The following is a 23,387-nucleotide window of genomic DNA, read 5'->3' on the forward strand; positions in this document are numbered from 1 at the left end:
TAAAGTTGCATCTAACAATCTGTATTTATTACTGATGCTCATCCGGGAAACACAAAGGCGTCAGACAATTAATAAACTTGAGCTCTTGCTACTATTCGCACACAGAGATCTTCAAAGAATCGTACAGATATTTTCTGGAAACTTGGTTTATCAGGAGACGGTGATTTTGTACCTGTTGATATTTAGTCTGGAACATGTTCCCATCACAAGTTACCATGGCGATGTACAGCAGTAAGTATTAAACCAGCTTTGCAGCGCAGGGTTAGCCCCAGAGTTAACCCTGAAATTCTGCTTCACAGGCCTCAGATGTGATTTTCATCACCTTCCAGGATCAAGTAGGGAAATTTAGCTAGTTATGCAAATGTGTAAATGACTACAGTGTGGAGTCACTTTACTTTAGCGTGGTTATAATCTGAGTGCTGACAGTACAGCTCATGTTTGGTGAGTTAACAACCTGACATTTTTGAACCAGCCAACAAGCTTCAGTGAATTATTAAACTTAATGTGAAAAAAACTGCAATTCCTTTATTGGCCAATTAAAAGTATTTTAAATTTTTTTACTGAATTATAAATATGTCTCTTCTAAACTAGTTTAAGAACTAAGAAGCAAAAATGAGCTGGTATCCGTGTGTCTCAGTCTTGGGCCCTATTGTTAGCATTACCTGATCACTTTACTAGTGCTTAAAATCCATGAACCAAAAGAAAATGGGCAATAGCGACAGATGTCTATCTTTTCTATACCATCTTTCAGTACCAACTAACCCTTTTCCCACTTCTGAACATTATGACCCTCAACTTCATCGATATAATGTAGCCATTTTTAAGTATGTACAATTGTCTCACACTTTCACGGTTGTAGACACAGCAGGTTTAGATCACTTCAGTTTAATCAAATCTTCATCACATCCTATTCATATATTAAACTTTCCTCAAATGTCCATAAAGCTCACATCAGATTCACACACGATCTTAGCTGTTAAATGATCATTGGTGCTCGATGCTTGCTGGTGTTTGGTCAACAGATGATCTAAGCAAATAGTGTCAACAATGTCAATCTCTGTGGTATCATACATCTAGAACAACCTGCAGTACACAATGCTGCTTTTTCTTTTTATTTACAAGAAACACTTTCATTTTCTCCTCAAGCTGCAGCAATGGAGGCGTCGTCCAACTGTCGACCCTGAGGCTGTGGAGAAAGACAGAAACGATGCTTTAGCCCAACAAGGAAAACATCTCCACGGTTACCTTAGTGTTTATGGGTTTCTATGTGTGTTACCTTGACGAAGATTCGCTGGGGCAGGAAGCGTTTCAGAGCTTGAGTACCGAAGTTGGGGCAACGTGGCAGGCTGATGTTGAGCTGTGGTAGTGTTTGGTAACCAGCCATCAGTGGATAGTAGTTATACAGCATCTCCTGCTCTGAACTGGGGAGGATACGGAGACGCACCTACACACACACACACACACACACACACACACACACACACACACACACACACACACACACACACACACACACACACACACACACGTAGTTTTATATTTACAGATAGATAGAAAACACACACATGCAAGTGCTGCATGAAAATCAGATTTCCAGTACTGATGAAGCACGATGACATCACCAAAACTGTCCATCAATATGACCCGTCAGTCCTTACAGCACGATTCCTACAGGCGGCGCAGCTGTACCTGTTTGAGACCAGAAAACATGAAGGCATCGGATGGTTCCACGGCCATCTCCACCTCCTGCACCAGAGCCGTTCGGTTTTCTATGTGGTAACGCACAGGAAGAGACTCCCTGACTCGCCCGAACGACGGCAAATCTATAGCCAAAAACATCAAAACACAACAATGTGACACCACCAACAGAGGTTAACATCTTTCACAATAGCAAATGAGAATAATGAGAACATTTCTTGAATTCTACTTAGTGTATTGGAACATTATCTGTAAAACCAGGAACACTGTGTTCCTGAATGCGATGCTTGCATACTGACCAGCGTGGATGTACAGAGGCACCATCTCCAGGACCACATGAGGCAGACTAACTAAAGTCTGGATGAGAGGCCTGTCTGGACTGGAGGAGTTTCTGTCAAACAGAGTTTTAGAAGTCTGTTCAAGCCCTCTGAAAACCCAGCAGCAGCACGTCACAGCCTCCATTAACGTGTACGTACCTCCTCCATGATATCAGGTACTGTCCTGTAGCCACCGTGTTATTGATGTTGGTCTGTGGCGGGCATCGGAGACAGAAACACTCACTGGCACACTCCCCTGTTTGTAGAACGACTGAACACAAGCGCACGCTTTTTACTTTTCAGCGATAAATTTAAACAGGAAATTTTAGGTAACTATTTTAAGTAATCGGGTACCTTCCTGTAACTGTGACTGAAGCTGCGGTGTGTTACTGGTCACAGTAAGAAGCTGCAGAGAAGAGGAAGTCAGGAGGAGAGGCCACGGAGACGACGACACGATGTCAGTCATTAGGAGAAAGGGAATGTCCACTGATACCCGGTCCAATGGCTCAAACTGCAGCAGCACACAGAAGCAGAGACAATAATGATACTTTTTATTAGACTTACTATAAAAAGACTCATTATCGTACTTTAACAGGATGAAATTTATTTAATCGAATGCAACATACCAAAGCTCCTGCTTTTCTCTTTACTTTAACCTTTTTCTTACTTATTTTTTTGTCCTTTACTTTGTACTTGGAGTGTTTGTCTGTTTCAGTAGATTTTTTCTCTACATAATTTGATTCTAATTCTAAAAGCAGCTGTCATACAATCAGGTTGTTGAGGTAGGTGTATGCTAACTTACGCTAATGTAAATGTAATCAGACAAATCTGGATGTTTCTCATTTCCCGCTTTTGTATTTTATGATATTAAGCTTATGCCCTCTACCCTTGCCCCCTTAAAGATCCCCTCACACCTCCCTGACTATTAGTAAAGTCCAAGCTAAAATAAAAACGGGGAATCCTAAATACAAACCTTGGTGGACACAAACTTGACCGAAACCTCAAATGGAACAAGTGTCTCTATGGTTACCGTCTCATCCTGGAGAAGAAGAAAAAACGAGAGGTGTAAAGCAGAAAAGTAAAACAACTCTTAACATCTGCTTATCGCTGAGCCGTCTGTCAGCTGTACTGTGCGGGTCAGACGAGCTTTCTACCTTGTGACACTTGCACATAATCTGTCGTCCTTCTACTGTGGTGTCGATGCCGTAGGCCACGTGGAACAAGAAGACCCTGGGTCCGGTTGACACACACTTGACATACACGCATTTCTCCAACTAGAGGCAAACACACAGCTCACAAACTCAAATTTCTTCTTTTGCTGTGAAGAACCTGACAATGTTGGCGTTTTGCGTGGTATGCTGAATTGACATTTCTTTGTGAGACTCACCTTTTCGCCCGGTTTCAGCTCTCCCAGAGGCACATCGGGGAGCAAAGAAGGCGCGCTGTCATCGCAAAACTTTGATCCGTCAAGTGTCACGTGAGTGGTCTGGCCTAGATTGGCATCCTGACCTGAACAAGCAAACCAGGACAAACGCTAAATTAGCATTCGTATGCTGCTGTATGTTATTGTAATGATTACGGTACTGATGTACCTGGTTTGAGGCCAGCAGTTAATTTAACATCTTTAGCCATGGCCTCCTCCTGTGACTGGACAGTAAGCTTGATGCAGTACATTTCATTGGTGAGTGCAGGAGGCTGGTGGCTCAGCTGAACAGAGATCTTCGGGACTCTGGAGATGATCCTAAACACAAGAACCATTTCTGCTGATTCGATCCCAGCACGGACACTGTTCAAACTGACGGGTTGGTAATGGCTTTTTCTGACTCACATGGTGCTGAGCTGCAGGGTCAAGCTGTCCCAGTCCAGCTCCTGACGTGCTTCGATGTTACGGCCCCAACGCCGTGAACACCTGCTGGCCTGCAAGGCTTCATGTGCAGACGCAGCGTCTCCACCTGCTCCTCTCCAGCTCACAAACACGCAGCGACCACTGTCGCCACCCAACATCACCTCGATACCCGTCATCTATAATAACACACATATTAATCAATGTTTCTATCCATGTCTCTCTCTCGCAATCACAAACAAAAAAGTTCTCCTTACCTCTATCTTCTTACCAACATCTTCAGTTTTTGCCACAAAGCTGAAGTTGTAGCATGTGGTTTTTCCTGGTAACAGGCTCATGGCCTCCTGGCCTGACCACTCTGCCACACACCACTGGTTATACTCCTAATTAACAAAAACACCTTTATTTGTCACATACAATACCCCATCAGTGTTTTATGGCTGAGGGATAGGAAGCTAAGCTACTGCAGCATAACCATGAAGAACAGTGAACGTAAGGTTTATGTTATTTTCAGTCACAGCTGTCTGCACTAAAACGAGGTGAACATGAACCAGTCTGGGTTTTATTACTGCAGTTTTTTTAACTAACCATGGTGACCATGCAACATAGATGATGATAATTACAGAAGTAAATAAACACGAGACTAAATGTGTTCAGTTTGTGTGGACTGAGCGCACACCAGCTCACCTGAAGCTGCTTTTGTGGGACGTTGGACAGACAAAGAGCTCCACGCTGACATCATACCTGGAGGTGGAGATGCAAACAGCCTTTTTTGTAGCACGTACCTGGTTACTGAGGCTGACAGCTAGCTTGCTGAAAGACACGGGATGAGGGCAGTCAGCTCGGAGGAAGACCTGCAGTTGGACAGGCTGGTCCACGTGGAAACTGGGAGACTGGAATTTGGCTTTACACTGGACTGGAGTAAGAAAAGAAGGACAGCTATTATAACCCATTTATAAAGAGAGATAGAAGAATGCTGCATCAACTTATTACTTAAGAAGGATCTCATTTTATACTACACTCTTTCTAAACCCAGTATCGTTCGTCAGCATGCACCTTTTCTTCCTGCCATGTACACGATAAAAGAGGAGAACTAAAACCCCTGTTTTGAGCGAATCGTGTGTTTACTAACTGAATGGGATGTAGTCTTGCACTTCTATAGTTAGTTCATTCGATCCAGCCAAAGCCATGCGGTCATTCCACAAAGACCTGGCAGCAGTGACAGAAGACGGATCACACTCCGGCTCAGCATCTGGGACCTCGTTCTGGAAATTAAAATATGTGGATGCATCAATTTTGATTTGACCTCTGCTTAGCTACTCTGAGCTTTACAACACAGCTACAAACTGCAGCTTTTAAGCATTTAATTCCTACGAAACACACTACCATTATATTAACGTTTGAAATCCACAACGTGATTATTAGATTGATTATTAGACCCTTCAGCTCACCGTGAGGACTTTGATGAGATTCCTCTCAATCCTTGACTTTTGCTCCTCCTTGAGGGTGGAAGCTAAAAGACGAGATCAGCGTGAGTCTTCTGATCTGATATTATTCAGTTTTCCACTCAAACGTCATGTTTGATATTTTAAACATCCTTGGATAGTTGCGACAAATTTCTCAGATTTACCACACGTGAGTAATAAGAATGTTCTGAGCTGCTAAACAAAAGAAGGAAAAGTGTCAGCAGCAGTTTCTAATACCACCCCACAGATTAAATGATTGTGTTTTACAGGATTATTTGGCATCTTTTGTTCTTTAACTATTCCTGATGTTTTGTCGTAGAGTTTTCAGTTCCGTCTTTTTCTCACGTGTAAAATCCATTCTCACCTCTGCCCAGCAGCTCCATACAGTAGATAACGTAGTCCTTAATACTAGCCATCAGATAAGCACAGCGTAGAGCTGTGGTCAATATGGCTGTCAGGAGACCCCACCATCGCTCTGTGCGATAGTCACACATCACATAGTCCAACAGCCTGATAAGAAAACACACACAAATGAATAAACACGATTCTTCACACAGCCCGCTTTCTAAGATTGAGAGGTAAAGAGTTCTGCTCCCTTTCCCCTCGTGTGATGAATTTGTAAGATTCTGGGTGTGACGTGTCCTGCTCTCAGCTTCTATATCAAAATAAAAGTGGGATGTAACTTGGAAAAGCTGTGTCTCACTTACTTCAGCGCCTTGGTGTAGTCTTTTGCATGGTAGTATTCCTCTCCCATCTGCACCACTACAAAAGATACACACAGTGAGACCAGGTGAAGCAACACAACAGAACGCAAATAAAAAAACCTGCGAACTGCAACGTGGTCATATTAAAAAACCACCACAGTGTCGATGTTCTTTATATACTACAGGGATTAGAACATGTCCACCTGTAAGAAGGTAACCCAGCGACTATAAAATGCTAATCATACGCACTGAGGTGGCTCTTCATTCGAGGACACTTGTACTTCTTAAACTGGGCGACGGCGTTGCTGAGAAGTGCTATTATCAGCTCCTGCAGGGGCAGAGACACCAGAGGTATCGTGTTTAATTCAACCTGACAGGAACTAGAAGAAGTAAACACAACTATGAGAATGACACAACAAAGAATCACAACTTCAAAGCTGAATGTTCATGTCTCTGTGTAAAGCATTTTCTGCTCTAGCTGGAATAATGCGTCACATGCAGAGCAGCCTATCGTTTTCTCTGTACAAACAGGACCTCAGCGTATGATGTGCCAACACATTTAGATTCCCGCAACACAAAAACACACAATTCCTACATTTTTCTTGCTGTATTTAAGAATTCTATACTTTTGAGTATCTTCAATAGTACCAAGAAAAGCTACTGTTGTAGAAAACAAACAAATCACAGATCTTTATAGGGATTGGCGTTCTGAAAAACTCAATAATCGAACCCAAAGTGCGCTTCAACTGATTTTAGATGACCAACTGTACCTTTAGGTAACATTTTCTCATGGATCAAGCACTTTTTCCAATAATGTCTGAACCTTTTAAAAGGCTGCACACTGACTTCTGTGGGCACGTGAAGGATGCACGACGAAAGGATGTCAGCGTCCAACAAACTCTACATTTTAAGCTACTTCACAAACCAAGCTGGTCATTTTCAAATGATTTTTATCAGCTAACATTACTAAACAACTAACTGGCATGTTAAAAATAGGCTAGTTTAACTTCATATGTAAGGCTGAGGGTGTGTGTCATTAATAACAATTAATTTTTGTTTAAATAAGCAGGACTAAAGCAGTAAAATATTGCTGTGTGCTCTTACAGAATGTGGTACATCTCTCTCTTTAATCTGCAGAGCTAGAATCCCCGTCTTCTCTTTTTCAGCATCTGGAGGATCAATACCTGGAAGTGAAGTGATGCAGACGTAATTACTGAACAAACTCTTGATATTAAGGTTCATTTTGGAAGGTTTAAATTAGAAGTAGTGGTACACGCAGCATCAGACAGCAGAAGGATCCTCTCATAAGCTTTCTAAAGGCACGTTGGATGTGTTACACGTGTCCACAATAAAATATTTAGACAAGATCACTCAGGACCTAACAGCTAATTAAAGTGTTCTTTACTTCAGAGAAGCCAGCTGTCCTTTTAAAGCAACAATCTAACAGCAGTTAGTCTGTTTACTGTTGACCTCTACCATAGGGGTGTGTACACGTGTCCTCGCAACAAGATAAAGGAAATGTAAACAAAATATGGCCAAATGTAGAAACTCAAAACAGCTTAATCACGTACTGTCAAGTCTCAGCTACAGTACAAAATATTGCACAAGCACTGTTGTGTGAATTTGTGAATGAAGCAGTAATGAACATTAACAGTGTCTGAGGCCAGCAGTGTTGTGTATTCCATGTCTGTATCTGTCAACATACTCTGTTGTCCCTGTCTCCAAGGTCTCTGGCCATAGAAATCCAGTCCTGCGCCTTGGGTGTCCAGAGGGTCGGGGTCGGGGTAACTTGCACCAGCCTGGAACAACCGACCAATAAAACTATTAAGCTGCGTTTTATATGTAATATGATAATTAGAAACCTCCTAAAAGAAGTTACGATTCAGTTGCATTTTAAAGCGGCGAGTTCATGCTATCTTTGGTGTTGCTGGTACACTGAGGCATGGTTACAGTAGCTGTACCACCATCACCTGACAGAGCTGCTGTGCCAGCTGCTTCCTGTCCTGACTGTAGCACGCAGCCTGCTGGTAGTAAAATCCAGGGTTCTGGGTCTGGATTGCAGTCAGTCCCAACTTTATAGCTTCATCAAACAGTTCCCCAAATGACTGGAACCTGAAGGGGGCAAAGTCGAACAGTCAAGATCTGCAGACATGATGTATGTATGTGCATTATAAATAAACTGCGTTCATGTACACTCATTAGAGGACAGGTGTGGGGCCTTTTCACTGTGGAGTTTGCATGTTCACCATTGTGAATTAACATATTGTTATTATAAGGTTTAATCACTTCATCTTGTTCCATACAGAGGGTGACGGACATGTATTCGTGACTATCGGCCACGTGTGTAATTTCTGTGTGTTCGTATCCAATGAGCATATCTCACTGTTTAGACATCCACGCAGAGTGCTCAAAGGCTAGTTCAGCGCTGCCGATCTTCTTCTTACACAGGTCGATGTGCTTTCGGAACTGGGCTATAGCATCTAGAGGAGTGTTATGCTGGAAACACAGGCGGCAGATCTGCAGACACCGAGAACAGGAGAGAAACATAAAGGGAGAAGTGTCACAAAAAGTACCGTTTAGTTTATAGTATAGTTGGGAGCAATGTTCCCTCTAAGCTGCACTGCTGGCACGTCTCTGCGCACAAAAAAATCTGCGTTGCGCACAAAAAGAATCCAACCTGAATTGAAATTAAAATTAATACTTTAACAATTCTGTTTTGCAGTGTGAGTCAGTGAGTGACTGGCTGATTAGAACGATGCCACCTTATCCCATAGTCCAGCCAATGATGCGATTCACATTCGTATATACGCAGCTAATCAACGTGGTTGACAGGCTATGTGCCAGAGTGAAGCCAGAGTGAAGCCACGTTAATGACAACGTGTACAACCATTGGAGATGTGAGCAGGACAGACGGAACAACTGACGGGAAAAGTGTGGACTTTATAGCAGTTTTTAAATTGTGTTGATCGGCCACGTAAAACCAGAGTTATGATAAAATATCTGCAATGTTTGGTTTTCTTCCTGAATACTGTCGTTGTTTATATTTACTGCGGGAAAAACTGACTTTTATGAGGAAAACGCTGGAAAGCCTGTGAACAAAAACAACACCAAAACACCTCCAGCCTTTCCTATTGGTGGAAAAATGTACCATGTCGACCAATCAGAAAGTGATATGGCAACATGGCATTTAGTTGTTTAGGAAGGGGGAAGTTTTAGGAGTGACGGCGTGTTTTGAGATGTGAGAGATTTGCGATGTTTAGCACAAATCTTGTGTAGTTAGTGTGTAGTGTGGTCAATAGTTTTGTTATGTGTGTCAGAACAATGAGGCGACTGCTGAATGTTACAGGTGTTACAGCAGTGACACATCTGCTGTTGTCAGGCCTGCAGGTATCAGGCTGTTGTTCTCCTTCATCTCATAGTGGACAGAAATTATTTTTTGGAGTGGCACAAATAATTTGTGTGGCATCAGATTTGATGCAGAACAGCTGATTGTTCTGTAAATAGTTTGAAATGTTTATTTAAAAAAAACGCCTTGGCTGCATTTTTAGGTAAACAGCTGCAAAGAACTTTGTTGTTTGCATAACTCAGTTACTTTTTTGAAGAAGTAACTATACAATTAATTGTCCAACATTGGTCTTTATATCCTGTATTTTGCAGACAGAAAGTTGCAGGACTTTCTCCCAGACCACAGACTCATAATACAAGTCAGAGCTTTATTTAAAAGAAAAGAAAGAAAGTTGTGTTTTCAAAAATTGGAGTTCAAGTTATTTTTCCTTCCAATAGTGTTAACATGCTACACAGGTCAGGAACTAGATTTTTTAAAATTTTCATTGTAAGTGGGCTAAAGCAGTTAATTAAAAGTAGTCTAACATAAATGCTGTAATTTGATTATTTTAATAAACATGTAACTTGGATGGATTCGATGCTGGCGTGACCACAGTGCTCACGTCTGCTGTCGCTCACAGTGGTCCAAGTGTCCGCTCAGGGAGTTTGTGCGTTCGCTCAGACACATGAAACATTAGAGGGAACATTGGTTGGGAGTGTGTTTACCAGGACTGTTTGATGATTCATTACTTGTTGTTGGCTTTTTATGCTTAACATCTGGCCCCTGTTCTATTACTTGGCACACAGGTTGTTTTTGTGGCAAGCTCTGATCTCCTTTTTGGATTCACACCAACTCCGCTAACTTGAACTGCAACCATGACAGTAGCTGACATTAACTGCTACCTGGAGGGCCCGACACGTCACCACGTGGAGAACAAATTCACGCAGCCAAGAGCGTGTATTTGTAGTTGCTCAAGTTCCTGTTCATGCTCAAGTTGTTTGTCACAAACGACTAGGTAAATACACACGTGTGCACAGACATCCCTACTAATGTTGAGTAATTTAAAGACATGAATATGACAAAAAGTCAGATCCACTGCTGTTTATCTGAAGAACAGTTACACAAAGGACAAGCACAACTGTACCTTGTAGTTGATGAATCCAGCCATAGTTTTGATCTCCAACATGTTGGTCTCATGTGATCGGAGCTCATGCACAAGACTGTAGGCAGTTCTGTAATACCTACAGACACAAACACACAAGACAAACTGATCAGCTATTATTTAGGACGCTGACTATTTTAGCACCTATTGTGAATCTCAGGACACACACTTACTTGAGAGCATTTTGGGTGTCCTGCTTCAGTTCACTGAAGAAAGCGATTTTAAACTGATGCCTGACAAACAGCAGCTGGGAACAGAGAGATTAGAAAGCTGTTCAAACGCAATGACTTCTTACGCTGTGTTTGCCTTCCATCTCTAAGCAGCTTTCTAAACTGTTCTATTACTGGATTCATTTGAAAAAAAATATTGAAATGATCTAAGATTAGGTTTAGAATAAGTTTCAGTTCAGCAGATTATTTTTCATTCTACAATAATCATGAGGCCCGTAACCTCATGTGTGACACCTCTGTCTCAAAGTCGCTTCAATGGATCACCCAGTCAAAAAAAAGTAGGATGAGATAATAGATAATAAGACATGCATCTCTGTATTGTGAAATGTCACAGGTGTGAAAATGTACTCTGAGCCCAAGTATTACTAGTTAAGGTGCACCACTCTGAGAACTATTAGCTGGACAAAGTTTGGGGTCTTATTTTGATCATCTTGAGCCAGGAAAGTTTTGTCACATGATAGTAGTAGTTCTCCTACAATCGAGACGCCGGGGGTGTGCTAGGAATCAAACTCAAAACAGCTTTCTTTGTGTTAACTGGCTCAACAAAACCTTAAACCCTGGTCAGAATCAGATACCAACTTTCTTAGGCTTTGCATGCTCACACAAAGGAGTGTTTAATGAATCAATAAAGCTCTTCTTTAATCATTAGTTAATATGGATTAAACGAGTGCTGCCTACTTCATTCAGTAAAAACAAAAAAAGGCAAGAGTGCTGCTACAAATGAAGCAACAGAGCAATGCTGGTAAGAGTAAACTGAACACGTGATACTCAAGAAGTGGATTCAGTCTGATACCGTCACATAATATATGAGGGGGTCGAAATAACTTCAGTAACCGGCCAGATCATGAATGAATTTTCTAACCTGTGCCCTTTTCACTGTCATTCCAACAGTGTAAGGCATACTTGCACTGTCAGGAAATGCAAAAAAAAGCTCGCTGAGTGCAGGCAGCACCACAGCATAGGCCATAGAAGACAACAGGAAAAGCCAGTATTCCACACTCAGCATGTTAACTGGTTTCTAAATGGTCTGTCTACAACCTCTGATTGTAGAGTTACAATTTTCAAATAGTGCTGGCCTGATGATCAAATGCAATGCTTGCTCAATTAGCCACATGACATGCTGCCAACCACAGAATATTTGGTGTGATCTTCTCCTTCCTAACTGAGACAATTTAATGTTAGCAGAAGAGGAACTAATGACAGAAAAATGGATGTGCATAGAAGAGGGCAGTAACAATATCGTAGAGTCATCACAGCTTGACTGATTATTTAAAAGATATAATTCCTGCATGCATCCTGTTTGTGCAATTTCTGCTGTGCACTGAGCATTTTGATAGATTCACATTGTTTGCATAGCACCTACAACTGCTGTGTAATAAACAAACGAAAGGATCAGAAACAGCACGAGACCTTTCATGTATCCGTTCACTGTTCGTGGAGGAACATGGAAAAACATATTCATACCTGGTGGGTTGTCTTGTTGAGGAACTCTTTGTGAGATTTGACACGCCGGATCTCAGTGTAATAATAGGTCTGAGCATGTTCGTAGAACGCGTTCTCCAACCTTTAGAATCACACCAAAAAGATACTCAGTGAAAACACAATCTTCACTTTAAATCAGGTCACCAGCTCAGTCAGTCGTAGGTACCTTATAATGTAGCCCACTAAGTGGTCAGTGTGAGGGAGAACAAAGAGGCTCTTGCCAGACAGATCACAGGCATGACAGAGAGCTTGTGCCCGCTCTGATGCTACCAGGTCCTCTCCTGTGAAACAAAGATGACAGGCGTCAGCATGGTCTACAGGTTTTTGGTTTTTTTTGCATGACTGTGAAATAAAAAAAGCTGCCATGAGCACATATTGTTATTTTGTAGAAGGCTCTACCTGGAGGCAGAGGAGTTTTCTTCTGGATTAAAACCACAGCCACTTTGGTGTTTCTACCCTGAAGACTGGTCCTAAAGGTAGACAAATGCCACACAACGGAAAAAACTCACTACACATTTCCGAGAAAAAAAACCCCCCAAAGGCATTTCACAAATTTCATTTCACCCACCTAACAATCTCCACTTTAGTTGCACATTCAGACTGTTTCTCTTTCCACTGCGGGTCATCCCAGTCCAATTCATAGAACAGGACTACAAGAGCAGGTACCAGGTTTAAATGTTTGTTCATCCAGCCGGTTTTCAGGATGCCTTTAGGGATGTACCACTCATATGATGTTCGCTAGGCACAGAGCAGAAAACAGTATTATTGATAGCGGTTAGTGTTTTCCTACATTTTAGGAGTGATGCTGTTATTTGCAAGAGTGAAAACGACATTCCAGTAATAGTTTGAGTTTTACTGGGATATAATATAGTGTAAATTTCAACTTGTCAAAGATTTCTTAAGCTGCAGCTCACCTTAGTGCGACATTTTGGGTACTCGTGGTCTCCTGGTAGCACTTTGAAAGAGATAGGGACTCTGTCAGCACGACGATTGGCACAGAAGGCATCCCAAATGGCCCGGTGCACAGCATTGTATACCACATCCAGGCCAGTCAAAGCCACAAACGCCATGGGCCGGCAACATAGCTCCGGAGGAAGCTCCCACTGGGACCCTGCCATCCTGATGGTTCAACAATAGATACACCTACACAAAAAAAGGCAATATCACTGCAGCAGCATCAGATAGCCCCATACATCAAGCCTACAGTTCAATCAATAATGGTTAATTATTTCCAATCAATACTCTGCCGTGTTTCAACAGTTTGGTGATGGAAAAAGAATGAATGTATGTAAAATATATTTTGCGCAATCACAACGAAACTCAAGAGGAACCACTGAAGATGAACGCAGGCAGAGTTGGGATAAGCAGCTGAGTATAACAAGAATTTACACTATACGAAACAAAGCTCGACACTTTTGAAGGAAGAAAGTAAACAGACAGGTCTCCCATTTACACAAAAATAGGTTAAATGCGGACAGCACTGTATACATTCTGATGGCCAGAAAAATACAATACAAATACAGACGCCTTAAGACAGAAGCGGAACTGAAACATGATTCGGCTAACGTTAGTGACACTGCATTTAGCGTCCGTAATAAAACACATACAGAATCACGAAACGACAACATACCTCAGTGCATTACTTCAAATGAATTTGTTAGGGGCTGAGCTCAGCAAGCTTGGTTAAGTTAGCTAACTGTACTTTATGTACTGTTAGCAGATCGCTAGCGTTATCTTACAAGGTTAACGCTTAGCGTTAGCTAGCCAATGGGCGAGGTTGCAAATGTACCTAGTACACATACACCAGGTTTAGTTCCACACTGCGTGACTTCTTTCTAGCTAAATTCTACCTCCGGTCACCACAAGAACACGATGTGTCAACCTCGAAAAGCTAGGAAATGACAGCTACTCTAGAAGCGATTGCTGAAGGAACAACAAACTCCAGCTAGTTAGCGGTCTAGCAGAAGTTCAATATCACTTCCGGTGCGACTTTTCAAAATTAAAGTGCCGTTGAGTACCAGTTTTTTGTGGTTTGTTCTGTCAGGTGACGTTTTTTTTGTTTGTTTTACAAGAAAGGGAAAAGAGAAACAAAAATATAAGGATACCAATGATGGCTCTTCACAAAACCTATACAAAGAAATCTGCTCAATGTCATATTAGAAAATTATGTTTTAGACATGATACACTGAGGAAAATAAACGACTTTGATTATTTGAATTATATTTTATATAATAACAGTATATTATTTCCATGCCATCTTCCTTTAAAGGTTGCCACAGTGGATTATCTTCCTCCATCTCACTCTTTCTCTTGCATTCATCCATAAACATTCTCTGCAGTGTTCCTCTTTTACTCCTGTTTGACAGCTCCAACCTTTGCCCAACATATCCACTATCTCTGCTCCATACATGTCCCAAACATCTCAGCCTTGCTTCCCTAACATTGCCTCCAAACCACCCAAACCTGAGCTGTCTGACTGATATAATAAATAAGTCTCACCATCTTCGAGCATCACCCCCACTGTTATATGATAAGTATGATATTTAGCATGTCATTGTTGCATTGCAGTCTACTGTAATATCTAAAGGATATATTGTGGTGTGAAAAGTGTTTGCTCCCTTCCTGATTTCCTTGGATGTTTGTCACAAACAAATGTTTCCAATCATCAAACAAATTACAATATAAGACAAAAATAACACAAGTACACACAAAATGCAGTGTTTAAATGAAGGTGTTTATTATTAGGCAAAAAACCCAAACCTACATGCATGATTGTTTTTATTCAGCCACATTTTTGAGTCTGAACCGTGTTTTTAAGGTCACGCCATCTCCCACACCAACCGGTTGCAGCAGATGGCCCCGCCCCTCCCTGAGCCTGGTTCTGCCGGAGGTTTCTTCCTGTTAAAAGGGAGTTTTTCCTTCCCACTGTCGCCAAAGTGCTTGCTCATAGGGGGTCATATGATTGTTGGGCTTTTCTCTGTATCTACTGTACAATATAAAGCGCCTTGAGGCGACTTTTGTTGTGATTTGGCGCTATATAAATAAAATTGAATTGAATTGAATTCAATCTCATTCTGGTCAGGACTTTGACTAGGCTACTCCAAAGTCTTCATATAGTTTTTCTTAAGTCATTCAGAGGTGGCCTTGCTGGTGTGTTCTGGATCATTGTCCTGCTTCAGAACCCAAGTGTGCTTCAGCTTGAGGTCACAAACAGTTGGCCGATCATTCTCCTTTAGGACATTATGGTAGACAGCAGAATTCATGGTTCCATTTACCACAGCAAGTCTTTCAGGTCCTGAGGCAGCAAAATAGCCCAGACCATCACATTACCATATTTTACTGATAGTATGATGTTCCTTTTTAGAAATGCTCTGTTACTTTTAAGTGAGTTGTAATGGGACACACACCTTCCAAAAAAGTTCAACTTTTGTCTCGTCAGTCCACAGAGTATTTTCCCAACAGTCTTGGTGACCATCAAGAGTTTTCTGGCGAAAGTTTTTCAGCAGTGGTTTTTGTCTTGGAAAAAACACAGTCCATTTCCCCCAGTCTCTTTCTTATGGTAGAGTCATGAACACTGACCTAATTGAGGCAAATGAGACCTGCGGTTCTCTGGATGTTGTTCTGCGGTCTTTTGTGACCTCTTGGAGTGATCGCTGCGCTCTTGGGGTAATTTTGGTCAGCCACCAAAATTAAGGTTCACCACTGTTCCATGTCTTCTCTTGTGATGGCCACATGACACCAATGCTCTGATACAAGCTTCTAACTTGAAGTTGCATTTTCCTCCAGTGCAGAAAATCACACGCGATGTTTTGACCACTTGGATCACATAAGTAGTCAAAATCATCAATACTGCTACGTAACACGAGACGCTTTGTAACACCCAGTGCCATGTGAACGTGTGTTTTCGAAAGCTGGAGAAGTTGTCAGCAAGAAAATAAAGAAAAGCAGTGGAAAAAATATTTTTTGTCATTAAAAATCTAAAAATCCCAATCCCATGAACATAATCACACCCTCTGTTTCTCCAAGCACATTTTCTTACAAACATGTATAGAAGCAACTGATCTGTCAATTCATCCAAAATTGTATTTATATCATTCACACAAACCTTCGTTACACTCAGCACACGATTACATTGTTTGCTGTTCCCTGTTTTGTCACTAGATGTCACTGAAACAAAGCTTTTAATGAATTCATCTGTTTTCTATACAACTCATGAAGTGGTTCAATACTGGTTCATTGCTTGATTTGCACATCACTAGTGTTGGCCATTTGTGGATAATGGCTCTCACTATCATTTGCTGGAGTCCCACAGCTTTAGAAAGGGCTTTATCATCTCGTCCAGACTCTGAGATCTCAATTACCGTGTTTCTCATTTGTTCCTAAATTACCTTGGGTCATGATATCTGGCTTTTCAGGATCTTTTGGTCTACTCCACTTTGTCAGCCATGTCCTTTGTAAGCGATTTCCTGATTAATAACAGGCGTGGCAGTAATCAGACCTGGGTGTGGCTACAGAAATTTAGTGTTTTTTTGTGTTATCGTTGTCTAATATAGAAATTAAATAGCAAATATGATTAATATTTAAATGATCAAACATAGAAAAAAAATAGGAAATCAGGAAGGGGGCAAACAGTTTTTCATAGGAACAAGTTGCAATATTCAAGATCAGAAAATGAATCTTCAAACTTTGTAGCTTTGGTTTAGATTTCTGTACAGAATAAAGGAAGCAACCACTGTTGTGGAAGCTAATGGGGTTCCTTATAACAAATACCACTGTATATGACAACAAACAAAGCATATTAGGTCTATTTTAAAAAGCACTAATGAGAAGAATACCATATAATAGAAAACAAGAAGGCATGGTGATCCAGCTGGACAATAAACAAAGATTGTAGATATAACTCCTCAGTCCTCACATCCCCAGAGATGCTGCTGTTATCTGTTCTGATGAATGGCTGGCCACAGGCCCAAAAAACATGTGCATTTTATTTTACTTAAAGCCTACGACTTTTTTTTTAGTTTATTCTTTTAACAGTCACGTCTATAATAAAAGTCTATCAGAAAAATGTCTTTGAAAAATCAAATATTCATGTCCCCACCTGACAACATCTTTAAACGAGCAGAAAGAGAAACATAAAGAGTCAGCCTGCAGCTTAGCTGACTCTGTCTGGAGACACAAAGGTTAAATTCAAAGTTGCAGCACTAGCTGCCTATGGAGCACACATGCCTCCGAGCTTCCTGTCATCCTGCTCTCCTCAGCTGACAGCAAACCTCATCGTCCCCTTCGGGCCAGAGGACACGGAGAGAAGGCTGCAGTATGGGACGTTATCAAAACCGGCAGGTACACTGAGTGTGAGAGGACCAGGCTGTGTTCCAGCCTGCCTGACTGAAGGTGAGGATCCGAGCTAGGTGTGTCTGTTTTGTGGTACCTTAAGATACTGCCTCGTATTTAACCTTCAGGAGACGTTCTCACGCTGGGTGTGGAGGACCGCTGTCCTCTCAGGTATCGGAATGTGAGCATAGTGACGAGGATGCTGGTGGGCTTTTGCTGCTGTTGACCAGGTGAGCTGAATAATGGAGTGAATCAGCGCTACGGTAGATGATGGCATAGACCACAGACCCGAAACACGCCGTACTGTAGCCTTTCGTGGCTAAGAAAAATTACGCGCCAAACTCTATTACGAATCACCAGGATTTAAAGTTTTGTGCCGTTTCAGATGGCACATTTATCGAATAAAATAGAGTGCTCGGCATTTTAGGAATATATGGGCAGCACTTGTGAATTCGGCTGACTTTGATTCACTAATTCGTCCAATCTTAGTGTTACATTTACTTTAGAAATCTTCACAAAACAGGGACCATTCTCAGGCTGTGGACTGCCAGTACATTTCGGAAACGGGAATATGGATCCCGTGTGACCCGATTGAGAAGGCAGTTGTCTTTGATTCAATAAAACATTTGCAGTTTTTTTCCAAAGACCCACACTTATAAAAGTTTAACATTTCCCAATTATGTTAGGTGATTCTCTTGGATCACACTACAATCAGAGAGCGATGTCGTAATCTATAATCGGTGCTAAAAACAAGTCGGTGTGTTTGATGCTAAGAGGTAAGCTCCAGCGGGTCTTTAATGACCTTAAGATACGATTAATGATTTTCTGGCCCAAAATAATAATAAAAATCCCTCCTCCCTGGAATGGTTTTCCTCTCCTCGCGGCTTTGCAGTGGGAGAGTTCGCAGCCCCCCCCCACAGGAAGCTGGTCAAATATTTATCAGATTGCACTCATGCTGATATGATTCAAGCTGTATATACAGAACTATATGAATGATTTCGGCCACTTAAAGAAATGACTGCCATGTGCTGTTCATAACTGGGTGTAAAATGAAAATATAAAAACAACAGAAGGTCCAAAGAAATATTATGAATAAAAAAATCAGTTCAAACATCCCCAGTGACATAAACAAACACTCTCCAGGTTAGTTTTTTTGTTGTTGTCTCATTCACTCCAGCAAGAAGCGTGATTTGTCACTTCAGAGAACGTGTTTCCACTGCTCTAGAGTCAGTGGCAGCGTGCTTTACACCACTGCATCCGACACTTTGCATTGTGTTTGGTGATGTAAGGCTTGGGTGCAGCGGCTCTATGCAGTCTTAGTCCCTGACAGGGACCCAGTCTGCAGTCTGCATGCCTGGGTGCTTGATTTTATACACCTGTGGCAATGGAAGGAATTAGTGCATTTGGATGAGTGAGTGAATACTTTTGGCAATATAGTGTACCAAGATGGCAGCTGACCATAAAATACTAACCAAATGCATTGGGCTGTGTCCAACTTTTACGTACAGTCTGTGGTTAAGATGAACATAAACACTTGAAATTGTGCTACTAGTTTACAGTGTTGTTACAGCTTATTATGATGGCAGTATGATGATACTAAATACATGCTTCCAGCCAAAACTAATGGGCTTTGTTGTCTAACTATATACAGCTAAGTATTGCCTAATTAGTCCTAGCTAACTAACTAACTAGGAAATGCCTAGAGATGAGTGTGTTCATATTGCCGTTTTGGTTTAGAAAAACAAAACCGATGTGATGAAGGGGGGCAGGTATGACTGTGAAACAGGTTGCTCATTGGCTATTGCAGTTTCTGTTGAGATTGCAGATGGGGGGCTCAGGATCTGGAGTCAACAGCATGGACCCACTGCCTAACCTGCCTAGTACTCATTGCTCATCGTAATGATATGTGGAATAGTGTTTTGTTTGTCATGGTCTTAATGCTGCAACCACATTAAGTACTGCTGACCATGTTCGCTACTTTCTGGCGACAGTTTAACATCAGTTGCTATTTCATGCCACAAGGCAAAGTTATTATATTTTCATAAGCTCAAGAGGAAAATATGTGGACTTCAGGGCCCTCCCAACGTATTGTATCTGAATCCACTACAAAACCTTTGACTTAAGTTAAAAAAGAGCCTTGCCAGCATGAGTACAGCTGCTGACAAATCTGAAGAAATGGTGTGATGCATTCCTCCCACCATGGAGGCGAATTATGCACGGGCTCATGCAACACAGTGTTCCATCATCCCTTTATACTCGAAAGTGTGAAAAAGTGAAAATATTGGAAACAAAGACTGTATATAAAAGACTGAGATAACATCTATGGTTATAAAGTGAAGTTAGTGCTGCAGTGCCTTAAAGCCTGGTCCAGTTAGAAAGAAGTTCATTTAAATATGTACGGTGGGACCAGAGTTATCTCAGTTAATTCCACTGTTAAATGCAGACAATAAAAGACATCATAGAGAAGCAAGAATGATGTAAACGTGCTCCCATCTGACCAGTTGTATGATCACTAGCAGTACTTTCATGTTAACCAGTTTCTAGGTTGAGTATTAAACACATTGGGAGTTTTACTGTGTAAAATTAGTCATTGCCGCTCAGTTACTTTTCATATCCATGGACATTTTAAAAGCTAATTATAGAAGTAGAATAAAGTTAATATTGAACTACCAACAGAGTGGTCTAGAACGTTCTCCTCCCTCTCTGATGTAGCACATGCAAATTGTTATAGATCTTGATGTCACCGTTCTTTAACGTAAGGCAGCGTTGCAAGCATATCGTGAAACAAACAGGGAAGAGATACTATTGAGGTCATGAGGATGCTGAGTCATCTCTCTGCTTCTCTGAGCTCTTTGGTTCTTTAAGATGGGAGAGAGAGAGAGAGGAGACTGTTAGTGTGATAATGTGTCTCCGTCATTCTGAGAGTTTCACCTGATGTCCTCAGAATGTGCTGGGTTTTTGTACAATAACGTAACATTATTGTACAATTTCCATTCCACTTATTCATTAAAATGATCCTAGTTACAGGGCCTTACAACTGTATTCTTTTTACTGACGTTTTGATCCCTTGTAACTTCTACGTACAGGAGACGGGTATACAAGGTTTTCATGGCTGGAAAACAAATTTAACCTCTGTTTAAACACGGGGAAACAAACGTTACATCCACTGCAAGTGCCAGAAATGAAGGCCTGTTTTCCATGACTGACCTTGAGCATCATTCTTATGAGATATATCACAGCAGCTTTAGTAGCAAAACTGCTTTTGTGATCCTGGATGGATTTGTGTCTGGTTTTGTCCGTGTGAATCCTGAGAGGATCTGTTTTCGATCGTTTATTTGAGGAAAATTGAATAGTGCTTTTTCTGTATATTTAAAGGGTCATATCACCATGTGGTATAGACGGCTGATCAAAACTATTACAGCATTTGTAATGTGTTTTATTGGGTTTTTAAAAATGTCCTTTGAGTGCTTGTTCTTGCTAAAGCTAAAAGAGAGATTGGCTTTATGATTTGTGCCAAAGTCTTCTACTTAAGAAGTTATGAGAGATTAAAAATGATGAAAGTATGTAGCTAGCTATGTACAAGGTTTCATAAAGTTTCATACAAGAAAAGGGCAAATCATTTTCATGGCTACATCAGATATGTTTAAGTTATCATTAAAAAAAATCAGCTGATTCAGTGGGAGTCGGGTAGGAGGCGCTCGCTGAATTTCTTTGGAATGACATTTGCTTTTGTATATGACAGAAAATGTTTTTACTGTGAAGTAGGGCTGCCACAAACGATTATTTTGATAGTCGACTAATCAGATCATCATCCATTGGACGTAAAACATACAGATTATTGCACCAGCAGCATCTGCTCTTATATAACTATCATTAGCTTACAGCTTTAAGTGTTTAAGGTATGTGCTAACTAAAAATAAAGACAAGATGATAGTTTATTAAATTTTAATGAAATTTGCAGATTGTTTCGTTGAAGTTTAATAAACTCCTTGCTATCTAAAATATAACAGGACACCGGAGTAAATTCTCAAGCATCTCACACTTCTGATAATCAGCTGTCTGCTTGACGTTTGTTCAGCTGTGTAAAAACTATAACTTTAATCTCAGCCAAACCGATTTACTCAGGAACAAATAAAATATTAAAAGAAAGCCAAACAATAACATTTTTAAGTTATCAAGTGACTTATATATATTTAACCTGAGTAGCGAAAGACGGCGGTGGGTTTGAAAACCATTTGCCGGGAGTCCGGTGTTCTCACGGCTCTAGTGAGCCTTGCCCCCGGCTAGCTATCGAGCTAGTGGGTAACAGACGTCTCCGAAAACGTCGGAGCGCTTTTGAAAATATGTGGTGTCTTGATAAACTGAGCAGATATTTGAGGTTTACACAGCTACATTCTCGCCTGAAAATATGTTAAACGTTTATTTTGTGACCCAGAAAGAATAATAAGAGTAATATTAAAACTAACTAGCTTCCGCCATTGTTGGAAACTGAGCTGGGCTGCGCTATGAATTCTGGGACAGAGCTTCTTCTTCTTCTTCGGGGTTTAACGGCAGCTGGCATCCTTGTACATGCAGTGCTGCCATCTTCTGTTTCAGTCCGTTATTACACTCTTAAATCCTACTACTTATTCCTGCGTCTTTTGTGATTTTACAAAGCTTCAAACAAAGCGTCGACTATTAAATCAGTCGTCGACGATTTTGATAGTCGACGTAATCGTGACTAGTCGACTAATCGTGGCAGCCCTACTGTGAAGTTAGATGAAATGCTGGGTGTTACATTTACAAGTTGGATATTAGAGTCCTTTGAGATGTCAATTATACTCCAAAATGAGCATAATGTAAAATCCTAAATCTACAAGCAAATTTCCTCTGTGCTCAGATGCTCCATTCTGATTATGAAAAATTCCTCACAAAACATTTCATAGAGAAAAAGTCGTCGAAACTTCAGAAAAAACAACCGAATAGGCATCTGTCATCCACGAAGGCCATGTGACGAGTGAGTCAGCACTGAAGCTGTGGCAATCAAGGCTGCAACAATATAACTGGGAGCAGGTGAAGGTCTAGCTGTCTACAGAAAACCAAGTGAGGCTAAATATGTCTCCCCCCAAGATTTCAGAGTGAGTGCACAAGTATTTCCAATCCGTTTCTAGTTTTGTGTGTAAATGCTTCATCATAGACTGCTATAAAAATGCATCTTTAGTGCATGTTCTTCTACATGAGAACAATAGCCAAATAAATGAACAGAATGAACAGTTCAGTTAGAAAAGCAAACAAACTATGAGACATTACTCCTCTTGGGGTTCCCTTTAGCCCCTGGAGTATTCACTCTGAAAAACAGACGTTAAACAGATATCCATAAAAAGGAAAGGAAGAGAGGCTGGGACTGAAAAGTAGGAGGAAGAGGGAAGAAAATCTCTGAGAATACAGACTGTAGACAGAGAAGTGCAACACTGAGGAGTAAGTCTTTCAATTAAATACAGTATTAAATCAAATGTTAAATACAGCAAAGGCAAATCATCACTGATGACAATTCTGGTAGTATGCACTCAAAACGCTCACGCCAAGAATGTAATTCATAAAAATAAATAGGTCAAAAGGTTACAAAATGAATACAGTGTTGTTTGTTTTGCATTTTTTGTTTACTAAATTCTTTATCTTTCAATTATCTGGGAATTAGAAAGAGCAAAGCTGCTTATCAGCTTGCCAAGTTAGCATGCGGTTTCCCCTCTGACCATTTATAATTATGAATAAGTGTACTGATAGCACAGGAAGTGAAAATTATACATGCTAAAATATGGAGAAGTTCATAACACAGTCTGAATGCAACAT

At 40.9% G+C, this 23,387-nt stretch overlaps 2 protein-coding genes across 4 annotated transcripts in view; one reads left to right on the forward strand and one right to left on the reverse strand.

Annotated features, from left to right (window-relative positions):
* Window positions 1–17,741, reverse strand: trappc11 (trafficking protein particle complex subunit 11). 2 transcript variants are annotated; one of them, XM_084908214.1, is made up of 30 exons: window positions 17,656–17,741; window positions 13,142–13,370; window positions 12,796–12,965; window positions 12,627–12,697; window positions 12,394–12,508; window positions 12,210–12,309; window positions 10,689–10,762; window positions 10,498–10,594; window positions 8,412–8,545; window positions 7,999–8,140; window positions 7,734–7,827; window positions 7,133–7,212; window positions 6,278–6,356; window positions 6,032–6,086; window positions 5,689–5,834; window positions 5,310–5,371; window positions 4,991–5,123; window positions 4,644–4,774; window positions 4,116–4,241; window positions 3,844–4,037; window positions 3,608–3,756; window positions 3,403–3,524; window positions 3,170–3,289; window positions 2,989–3,054; window positions 2,370–2,526; window positions 2,175–2,286; window positions 1,998–2,089; window positions 1,690–1,823; window positions 1,277–1,444; window positions 1–1,186 (listed from the first exon to the last, which is right to left on the reverse strand). In XM_084908214.1, exons 2-30 carry the CDS (start codon window positions 13,343–13,345, stop codon window positions 1,142–1,144), a joined length of 3,372 nt encoding a protein of 1,123 aa, XP_084764340.1. In that variant the 5' UTR covers window positions 13,346–13,370; window positions 17,656–17,741; the 3' UTR covers window positions 1–1,141. The 2 variants fall into 2 exon arrangements, with proteins under 2 accessions (XP_084764340.1, XP_084764330.1); XM_084908204.1 differs by lacking the exon at window positions 17,656–17,741 and adding an exon at window positions 13,858–14,220.
* The window catches only part of LOC146392975 (uncharacterized), a 20,989-nt gene continuing 15,016 nt past the window's right edge, over window positions 17,415–23,387 (forward strand). Inside the window, exon 1 of one of the 2 annotated variants that reach the window (XM_084908240.1) lies at window positions 17,415–17,618. The gene's annotated coding sequence lies outside the window, so the exon portion shown is untranslated. Of the gene's footprint in view, window positions 17,619–17,687; window positions 17,789–23,387 lie in introns of those variants that run through there. The other variant, XM_084908249.1, reaches the window with a different exon arrangement.

This window comes from Perissodus microlepis, chromosome 2 (assembly GCF_051167445.1).
Source record: "Perissodus microlepis isolate ML-2025 ecotype Zambia chromosome 2, ASM5116744v1, whole genome shotgun sequence".
NCBI lineage: Eukaryota > Metazoa > Chordata > Actinopteri > Cichliformes > Cichlidae > Perissodus > Perissodus microlepis.

Bases quoted from the DNA above. Each gene is read 5' to 3' on its own strand.
- trappc11 (XM_084908214.1), bottom strand. From the start codon at position 13,345: ATGGCAGGGTCCCAGTGGGAGCTTCCTCCGGAGCTATGTTGCCGGCCC. The intron at 12,509-12,626 runs GTAGAGCCTTCT...TTTGTTTCACAG, and splicing joins GAAAACTCCTCTGCCTCCAG to GAGAGGACCTGGTAGCATCA. The intron at 3,757-3,843 runs GTGAGTCAGAAA...TCTTGTGTTTAG, and splicing joins ACCCTGCAGCTCAGCACCAT to GATCATCTCCAGAGTCCCGA.